Source organism: Microchirus variegatus, assembly GCF_963457635.1.
Source record: "Microchirus variegatus genome assembly, chromosome: 12".
Taxonomy (NCBI): domain Eukaryota; kingdom Metazoa; phylum Chordata; class Actinopteri; order Pleuronectiformes; family Soleidae; genus Microchirus; species Microchirus variegatus.
In genome coordinates, this window is record NC_139813.1 from 20,743,972 (window position 1) to 20,754,158 (window position 10,187).

General features: G+C 41.0%; 1 protein-coding gene across 1 annotated transcript in view; it reads right to left on the reverse strand.

Annotated features, from left to right (window-relative positions):
- Positions 1–9,494, reverse strand: part of enpp1 (ectonucleotide pyrophosphatase/phosphodiesterase 1) — a gene marked incomplete at its 5' end in the record, with an annotated part of 29,075 nt that extends 19,581 nt beyond the window's left edge. The window contains 3 exons of the mRNA XM_083898595.1: positions 68–128; positions 4,249–4,321; positions 9,354–9,494. Of these exons, the coding sequence (XP_083754721.1) occupies positions 68–128; positions 4,249–4,321; positions 9,354–9,494 (275 nt within the window). The remainder of the gene's footprint in view (positions 1–67; positions 129–4,248; positions 4,322–9,353) is intronic.
- Positions 9,495–10,187: the final 693 nt, after the last annotated feature.

The following is a 10,187-nucleotide window of genomic DNA, read 5'->3' on the forward strand; positions in this document are numbered from 1 at the left end:
CCTTAAACCGTTTTAAATCAGATTTTAAATGACGACAAGAAAGAAAAAACAAGGAGTGGAGTATTACCCAGGCGGACACTGTAGCTGTGGAGTTTCGTCAGAGACAACATTCAGCCAGAAAACCCCATCTGCAGAGAAAGAGGAGTCAGTGGTGTTTTTTTTTTTTTGATTTAAACAACACAAACATGACATACTAACCTATTTGGATGATACATTCTAAACAAATCTGTGCTAGGAAGCCTTTAAAGTGGCCATAATTGGTGTTTTTCCTACTGTGGTAATGTGAAAACAATATGGAGAGAAAAAACAAAGAATCCCAGGACCGACATTGGTTTGTAAAAGTGCCGTTTTTGAAGCCTCCAGATTTGCAGTTTGGTCAGCGACAACTTTGTTTTTGTCAAATCCAGAGGAGAAAATATACGGATGAGAGGGAGAAGCTGTCTTACTGAGCGTGTAAGTGCTGACTGGGTGAAGGTGCCTTAAAGTATAACCCAACAATAAAACCTATTTTTCTTCATGGTGAATAATTGAAAAAATAAGGATTTAATGTCATTAGTTGGTAAGAATGAAACCCCTTCATAATATAGCTTAGAACTTAGAGCAGAGGTCTCAAAAATATGGCCCTCAAACCAGCCAAGCCATCAAGTAATAATGCATTATTTCTGTAGGTTTTTTGCAGAAAATAGATTCATTTTGCATCATAAATGCTTTTTTTAACTATATATTGTTCCATATCAATACAGACACTTTTATTTTGAAATTCAATGACAAATATTGTTATTGTAATATCATTTTGAGCCAATGTTGTTTTCATTTTTTTTAGTGCTGGCCGCGTTAATGGCGGTTATATATATATATATAGTATACTGACTAGCCACCAGGGGGCAACTCCGCTGTAGCAAAAATAAGCCAATTCCTATGGAAGTATTTGGGAAAATTAGCTTCTACTTCTCACTTGATTTATAGTGGTCAATTAATATTTTTCACTAGCTTCTAGTCTTATATTTTTTGATAATTCTGTAATAACTTGAGTCAGAAAAGAATACAGGTTTTAGGCATTTCCACATTGGTTTCACTTCACAAAGAAAGAAAGAAAACTCTGTGTCCTATTATCTACACTCCTTATTAAAATTGACCACAGGGGCTGGTTTGCATCATAACCTAACCCCTCTCCAGCTGATCGTTTGACGTCAGATTAAACGGAATCATACTATTATTTCCCCATAACAGAAGAGGATGTGAAAGTAGAAACGTACACATCTTAACATTCATGAGATGACTGTAGACAGACAGAAAGAAAGAGAGAACATTTCCCTTGTTTCTGCAGCTCTCATAATGTGTTACATAGTCATAAATGGTTTACATCAAACACACGTTTTCACTTCCACATCCAACAGAAACAATCTGCACTTTGTTCTCAGTGAAAAGTGGGGGGAAACACTGACAAGTGAACTGTGTTTCTGAACACCTAGCAAATAAAATCTAATATTTACTCTGCATTTGTCTCCGGGAACCTCCAGAGGAACAACTTTATGATATTATCCAACTGCAAAATGCTCCACTGTGTCCACAAGCATCAGCGTGTGTGCACACGGATTATCCGACATCCAACACTGGAAAAAGTAACGTAGCATTTGACAACTATGCTGTACACAGTACTGTACAGAACAGACTCAAACCAACGACCTTGGTGAACACCGGGCCAAAGGAAACATAAATGTGTTGCCAAAATGTTGCTATCGAGGTTGGTGTGTGGCAGATGGCAACACAGTAGGTTTATCTGAGCTGTGACCTTGAAAACCACTGCTGTTATGACAGATTGTTGCTTTTGTACGAGTCACTAAGGAAACGGAGAATAAAATTATGCAATGCTGCGTTTCCCTGGTGCTTCTTATACAAGTATCCATGAGGTCGCCACAATGGCATGTCCAATAATTTGCTACTGTCAAAACAGTTTTTGGACATTAAGCTGCAGACACCAGGATTAAAATGCTGTGAAATCATTTAACAACTCTCCGGTTTGGAGATTTCTTTCTTTCTTGACTTGAAATTCAGTTCTGACACACTATTGAATGGCATTTTTATTGCTCAAATGTGTTAACATGACATTGCATGCTTGTTTATGGTGCAAAAAAAGTTTGTTTTATGACCCTGGCTCTATCCCTAAACTATTTTTCTCTCATCTCCCAACCAGAGACTCGTTAAATGATCCTGGTGTCAATGTTGTCAAACTTAATGTCCAAAATATGCCTTTAAATGGCCTAACCATCGTTGTAAACTGACAATTTTAATATTTTTGGTGCTCACTTGTGCAACAAGATTTCTATTCTCCTTTTTTGTGTTTTATATTGGTGTTGCAATGACACGTGACTAATAAAGTGAAGAAGTATTCTTCACACTCGCTGCTTCAGGGCAATGTAGACATGAAAATCTATCCTCTATTGAAAACTCTGCTCCATTGTACCGCGAGCCAACTGTGTCACGGACTTTCCCACAGACAAAGTGATTCCAACCTCTTTCACCTTTCGAGCAACTGCCTCCCCAAGCACATCTGTCAAGTCTGCTGCTCGCTGGACTCATGACAGAAGGAGTCTTAGCACGTCGCTGAGAAAACCCCTCCTCGCAGCCTCGTGAGACCTGCAGTGTGGTTTGGACCAGAGACGGGGATGCTCCGTCTCAGGAGACACGTTGCTGTGGTCTTTAACACGACTCACCGTCAGCCTCCAGGAAGAAGGCTGAGCTATTTTTGTTTCTTTTAATCTGCCTCCAAAGGCCGTAAAAACCATGAAAAGCAGCATTATGAAACATGTGGAAGTTCCTACAGGGCTGCGCAAGATGTGAATTATGACGAGCCCGAGTGAGTGGATTCTCTCCATATGGCTTAGAAGTATAAGTTAAACGCTGCAGCAGAGAGAACCGCACACTCCACCCAGGCTGGGGGCAGATGCCCACAGTCACCACGGAAGCTCAAGACGGGGCTGTTTTGGCACGGCAGTCTGCAACAAAGAGCACACTGATGCCACTGCCCACGGATAACTAGAGGGGGAATCTATAGCAGCAGAAAATATGCCAACCCCAACATTCCTGCCTCACTGTCGAACCACAGTGTGTAACTTTTAAACATAAACAACCGTCTGTTAGATTATGTCGAGACAGAAGGAGGAGTAAGGCGAGGTGGCTGCAACCGCGTTTGAGTGTGACTGAATTCTACTGCTCAAAAAACCTGGTGCTGCTGCGTATACACACAAACGCTCCCTCTGAATCTGAACTGATGATGTATTTTAAAGCAGTGGACAAAACAAAAAAACAAAACAAAAGGCATATTGGAATAAATCACACAGACATCTCATTTTTGACTCACTTCTTTCTCCAGAGGCCGCTTTATGACCTGAGCCTCCTTCACCGCTGCTCTAAATCCTCCCACGCTGGACTTTTTGAAGGCTCAGTAATGTGAAATTAACCGCCTCTACCACTGGCTTCATGCATATAGAAGTGCTGGGAGCATAAACAGCAGTTTCGACGTGGCTGGACGCAGACTGTTTGCTCCTTGGCCTGCTCACAACTTTGCAGTATGTATTTTCTTGAGTGAATATGTCCCTCTAAAAAGTGTAATAAGAGATGGTTATTTTTGTCTCCGACTGCTGCCAGAGTGTCTTTATTCTCTGCGGAGAGTGAAAACACTGCCTAACAATCATTGGAAAAGCATTACCGCGTTTCCCACAGGTTGAGACATTACTTGTGGTGGTAGGCGGCGTTGGCATGAGACCAATGCGCGAGAAGTGACTCGTGCTGTTTGGATGGTGGGGGAGAGAATGTGACCCTGACGAACTGCATGAGTAATTTAAGGCTTTATAGAACCCCTCCAGGGAGCTTTTGACAACTAGTAATGCAATGGAGCTGCATTTTTTGAAGACTGGGTCACTGAGTATTGTGAGGACACGTGTGAAAGCTGCTGACCTGACGCAAATGATGTAAACTTTTCTTTACAAAAAACTCTTGCATAGAGCTCAACACCGTGATTCTGGAACTAAACGCTGTAAAATATATCATGACAATAATCTATGGGATGTTGTTGTTCATTTGCATTTTAATAACGCACAGTATTCCAGCTTCAATTTAAATATCTGCTCTCATACACCTGGAAAACGTGGTGATTATAAAATGTAAGAAAGACAAAAAAACAAACATATATAACTAAGTATAAATAATAGTGAATTGAATAATTGTGTAACAGTGTAAAAAACCCACCTTGTTCACGACGGGCGGTTCCCAGAGAAAACACCAAAGCCAGAATGATCAACAGTAGACAGAGCAGCACAACCTGAAGCAGCAGACAACAAACATCAGTGATATTATAAGATATACTTATTTTTAAAAGGTTACTTCAAATAAATCACACACAAATGTCAAACAATGTGATTTAAAATGTTTCGACTGACCAGCTCTGGTGGCTATAAAAGGTAAAAAGCAACAGGTGATAATAATAATAATGAACTCCTCAAAGTCAAACACTTCTATGAACAATGATCAACAAAGCTCTAGTCTGGTATTCAATTCAAATAAGGCGCCAACGCTCCTCAATGACACATTTGTTTGATATAATCTTTACATTTAAATGTAGGTGAAAGTGAAGCAGACGGGACAACAAGGTTTAAATTTACAACATGATTATATTGCGGTGAAAACAGCCCATAGTTTGAAGCTCCCAAATCAGACACATGAAGTGTCAGCTACATGCCTGTGTGACCATAATATAAACATACTGAGGGAGACGTTTGGCTCCCTGAGAGAAGCAATAAATCAGGACATTTCTGCATAAAATGTGAAGAGCTGCTTCATTCAAAAACAACAAAAAGGCCCTGTCATTGAACTCTGAAGATAATTCAAGCTCCATTTACTTCAGTGATTTCCTCTCTTAACACGTTGAGGACGCTATTTTGCCACAAACTTTGGTATAGATATTATTTTCTGTGTGCAGAGGAGAAATCACGACACTGTCAGTACTTCTATTATAATGTAAGTTTAGGTGACTTTCCAACATTTATACCATCAAACTGCTAAATCTACAGCCACATAATTCACTTCTGAAACTTTTCGTAAGTACTTATTTTTTATTAGCAACGCCAAGCTGGAGGACCTCCGCACCGTGGAAAGGAGACCCCCAAAGACCGCTAGCTCCTTTAGCTTGCATTAGCTCGTTCGGCAACCACACATTAACTACGGCACGTTTATTTACAGCACTTCAGGGTGACGTACAGCCTATCTTGTTATTATGCGACTCTCCCACAAAAGGGGAAAATAACTTAAACACATGTGGGGTGACAGATATTCACCTGCGGCTCGCCAAATCTAAACACACACATTACTTCCTGCTTCACTACGCACCTTTCTCTGACGTCAGGCGCGCGACCGACGTAGTATACGCGAAGACGTTTATAACGTCACAACATATAATGTTGTTGTTCGTTTTCGCCTCAACGGCAGGGTCCTCTCTGACAAAAGAGTCATACAAATACTTGTACAAGCGGACATGCTCGGCCAGTCTTCCCTCGAAGGCGTCTTTGTTGAAAATTAAGAGTTTTCCACATGATTTTGGATGTACGACCGAGCGCCGCGACAGAGCTGACGCTGCGGGCCCGACACAGGATATGACGTCATTTTTGTCGCGCGCCCGGTACACATGACAGCGACCGTGAACCTAGCTTGACGGCTAGCTTAGCCTATAGCATTTTATATACAGATGTTGATGAACAAAATTCATAATTGCACTAAATTGTTCTTCTTAAGCCTTGCTCTGGTTTGCTCTGACACGTTTTTCCGACAGGTTTTTATTGAATTAAAGAGCATGAAAAGAGATTGCGTGCTTGTGGTGTCCTCTTTTTCAAATAAAGATTCATAATGCTGATTTAGGCATATAATTTTACAGTGTTAATAGGCAATTAAGGTATGGTACATCTCAGGTGATGTCATGGAGTAATCCAAAAGTAATGCAACTAGTAGTGTAATTAATTACTTTAAGTCTTTTACTTATATCTGTGAAAGGTGCTAAAGGCGTACTTTTTAGGCTTCATTCGGTGAAAACTGCCTTTCAATCGGTATATTTTTCCACGTTCCTTGAAACGGATACATTTCAACACAAGGACAGATGCTGAGTCACAAGTGAGATTGAAGATTATAATCCAGTCACGTGGTGTAGACGTAGGAGGCTACAACAGAGAAGCAAGTGAACGCTATTTCCGCTTTCAAATTGTTGGGGAATGCATTCGTTGTTCCCAATGTAGCAACATAAGAAATAAAGCTAATAATAATCATAATAATAATAATAATATGATAAACTGTGATGAGATGTCACAAGCTACAGCTGCTACTGGACCGACTGGACTGAAGAATGTTTAAAATTGGCAGCACACTATCAATCAGGGATTCAACAAACCAACTCTTAAACTGCAGGATAATTACAGATCCATTATATCCACCACAGGCTGGCGTGGGCTTAGGGCTTCAAAATAAAGCGCAGCAATGATAGGACTGTGTTAGACCCCCCTGACTACAAATGGTCCACCTTGACTCAGCCGCAGATGTCTCTTTCCATATAAGAAGCTGGGCATCTGTCCTTGTTTAACTTTTCCCTTATTTGGACTCAGGATTCAAGAATAATCTTGGATGAAGGTTATAATCTCACTGAAGAGAAACAAACGGACCTGGACGAACAAAATAACGGCGACGACAGGATATTTGTGTCCTGTTAGGAGCTCTGCGATGCTTCACTGGCACAGTGATCTCATCTTAACACTGCACGGTGTGACATTTGAATATAAATGAATGTCCATTTCATTCAAAGCCAAATGAGTTTACACAATGCTGATTAATGAGCCGCGTTCTTGCATTCTTTTTTTTTTGAATGGAGATTCACGTCAGACACAAACGAGAGAGGCGAGATGTGCATTCCGTAGTGACGGGCCTGGAAATCTGGTCATCAAACTGGCCTTTTTTTACTTCGATAATGTGGATACATGATGATGTGCTACTTTTAAAAAAGTAATGCCTTATTTTACTGTGTTAGTCACCGAACTGAATATAAAGAAACTGCGACAACAGTGTCGTGGCATGGAGCGTTCCACAGTCTAGGTCACATGAGTCAAACTCAAGGCCCGGGGGCCAGATGTGGCCCGCCACGTCATTTTATGTGGCCCGCGAGTGATTAATTGGTCTTTAAAATCTGTGTTAAAACCAGTCTATGCTGCTTTAAGGTGTGCGTTGACCATAAACTACATTTCCCACAATGATATGGCGATTGCGTTACCTGCAAAGTGACGGCACCGCCACTGGATCGCAGTGTATCATTGTATATGCATCATGTGACGAGTGAAATAAGTAATAAATACAGAAAGTTATTTATCAATATGTTACGTAGTAGTTACCTTTATTTTACATTATATTTGGTGACATTTATTTATATTTATTCTGTATGACAGTTGCATCTGGCCCTTTGAGGGTAACCAATTATGCTGATGTGGCCCTCAGTGAAAATGAGTTTGACACCCCTGGTCTAGGTGATACTGCTTCAAAAGGAGCGATCACCTCGCGTCTTAAAAAAGGGTCTTTGTCACCACAGGTGACATCTGACCTCTTGACCTCTTGACCTCAGACTGCAGGTCAGGGTCTAAGGTGATGAAAGGAGGAGTTTGACCAAGGTTCGACATTCTCCGTCCTCGTAACTAAAACGGGAAACACGTACACTAGAAGCCACTTTCTCATCGTACATTTTAAAGAGAAATAAGTAAATATCACTAGATTAGATATTTGTCACACTGTGGTCAAACATGACCTCTAATTTGAAACACTACAGCGTGGTGGTAGTAGAGTGCAGCTAAGTCTCAAAACAAAAATGTGGGAATGATCCACCACCACGAGTAATCCATTTACTATGATTCAACACACACACACACACACACACACACACACACACACACACACACACACACAGGACTTTGGATGACATTCCTAGACAGGTATGAAAATATGCTGCTGCTGCTGTGTGTGTGTGTGCACGGGCGTCTGTCTGGGTATGAGCGCTTATTTTCTCTGCCTATAGGTGAAGGGAGGCAGAAAAAGGTCGTCGTCGTAGGCTGTGAAAGTAAACAGTGCGTCTGACGCACAAAAACACACTATAACCATAATGATTAGACTGCTGGGGATAAAGCAGAACAGATTATATTGCTCCTCCCACGGTGATGACTAAACCACACGTTGTTGACAGTTCTTTTTAACTTTTATGCTTTTGTCAACATCACACAGCTGCAGGCAGATGTGACAGAAAGAGAACGTATTGTCGTCTAGACGTCGCCACATGTGTGTTTGATCAGCGCCAAGCAGATGGCAGCTAAAAAATCCAACTTCCTGTCGTTTTACGTAGAGGAGCGTGTACGGATTTTATTCCACTTCATAACTTTGGCAAAAACACAGGAATTAGCTTGAGTGAAAGCGACACTGGAAAACATGTAATCACGTTTTTTTGTTTTTCACCTTCTTTCCAAATCTTTCAATTATGGTTTCAGTCTTCATGTAAATGCCCAGATTTATCCTGCATGCAGAGTATGTGTACGCTTTTGAGTGTATGAACCCTCAAGCTCACAAATGCATCATTTTGTTGCTTTTACAGTCGAGAAAGTAAACTATTTGTGGGGTTTTTGAGTGTCAGTTGGATTAGAAATGATGTGCACGTGCATTTTGGTCACTATGGTGATGGGGGGGGCTCCGCTGTACTGTAGATCATGTCCACCTGTAGACACTCTCCTGGCCCCTGTGTGTGTTTTTGCACGGGATGAAAACATGGACTTTCCAAATTCGCACCACCAGTCAGACAGTGTGGGCTGTGTGACAGCGTGTACAGAGATTCACAACTGTTGTTTTTTTTTTTTTCAATTTCTTGGAGACTATTCCATATCCTCTATAAGTACTAAAGAGGAATCATTCCATTTATTTATAAAGGGAAAATCAACAAATTGTGATACTCTGATCATTACAACCTTGTTTTGAATAGTTTCTGGTGCTATTTGATAATGAAAAACAGCACATAATCTGACTTGGCAAGTAGGAATAAGTTTAAAAAAGTGACATTTGCATTGAAAAGTGATGATCAAAATAGTAGCTGAGACACAATTGAAGTGTATGAGGTCCTATGGGGACATTATACTGTAGACTAGAGCCTTGCAATACTACTTTTATGATTATTTTTGGGTTTAAACTGCAGTAAATTCCAATTTCTTTCTGTTCAAAGACACAGAGCAGCTGTTTTGATGATTCCCAAAGAAAACACCTATGAACAGAGAGTGATGGGTGACTTAACTTACCCCAATGATGATTTTCTTCCTGCTGCTGCTCTTCTTCTTCTTCCCTCGCTCAGTGTCTCTTCTCTGACTCTCCAGCTCTGCAGTCCCAAATGAAGACAGAACCTGGTCCTGGGACCTCTCGTCCCCCTTTGTTATGTCCATGCTGCTAATGCTGCAGATGATGATGATGATGATGATGATTCCACACACACACAGAACAACACTCCTCACACAGGAGCTGAGTGCAGGAGCTTCCTTCCACAGTGAGGAGTTAATGCAGAATGAGTGGGTTTTCTTTGACCCTCTGCTGCAGGACTGAAGCACCGCCTCGTTTTCTTTGACGTCCCTGAAAACTTTCAGAGCAGCAGCGTTTGATTGATCTGTGCGCAAAAAGGAGGCGGAGAAGACCAAGAAAAACACACACACACACACACCAGAGCAGACCCCCAAAATCTGTGCTGTTTGAGCCTCAAATTATCACTTTACAGCAAAGTGAGTTACAGCCACTTTAGGTTTGTTTGAGAAATAAATAAATAAACAAACACACACACACACACACTCACTGTGGATATTTACTTCACAAACCTGCCTTTGAAAGTGTCTTTGAACTCTCAGCTGAGAGACAGACAGACACACAAAACCCCGCAGCTGTTCAGGAACTTCTGGTGACACGGGGTGATGCTGCCCCCCTGTGGTGCGGCTGTGATAATGCAGGAGCAAATGAGTTTATGGAAGAGGATTAGGGACAAAATAAGGGAAAGACAAAAAATGTAGAAAACAGCCAAATTTTGGGATTTAAGTCAACATTTTGAATATTGTTTAAATGCTGATTAATATTGTGTTTAAAAAAATAAA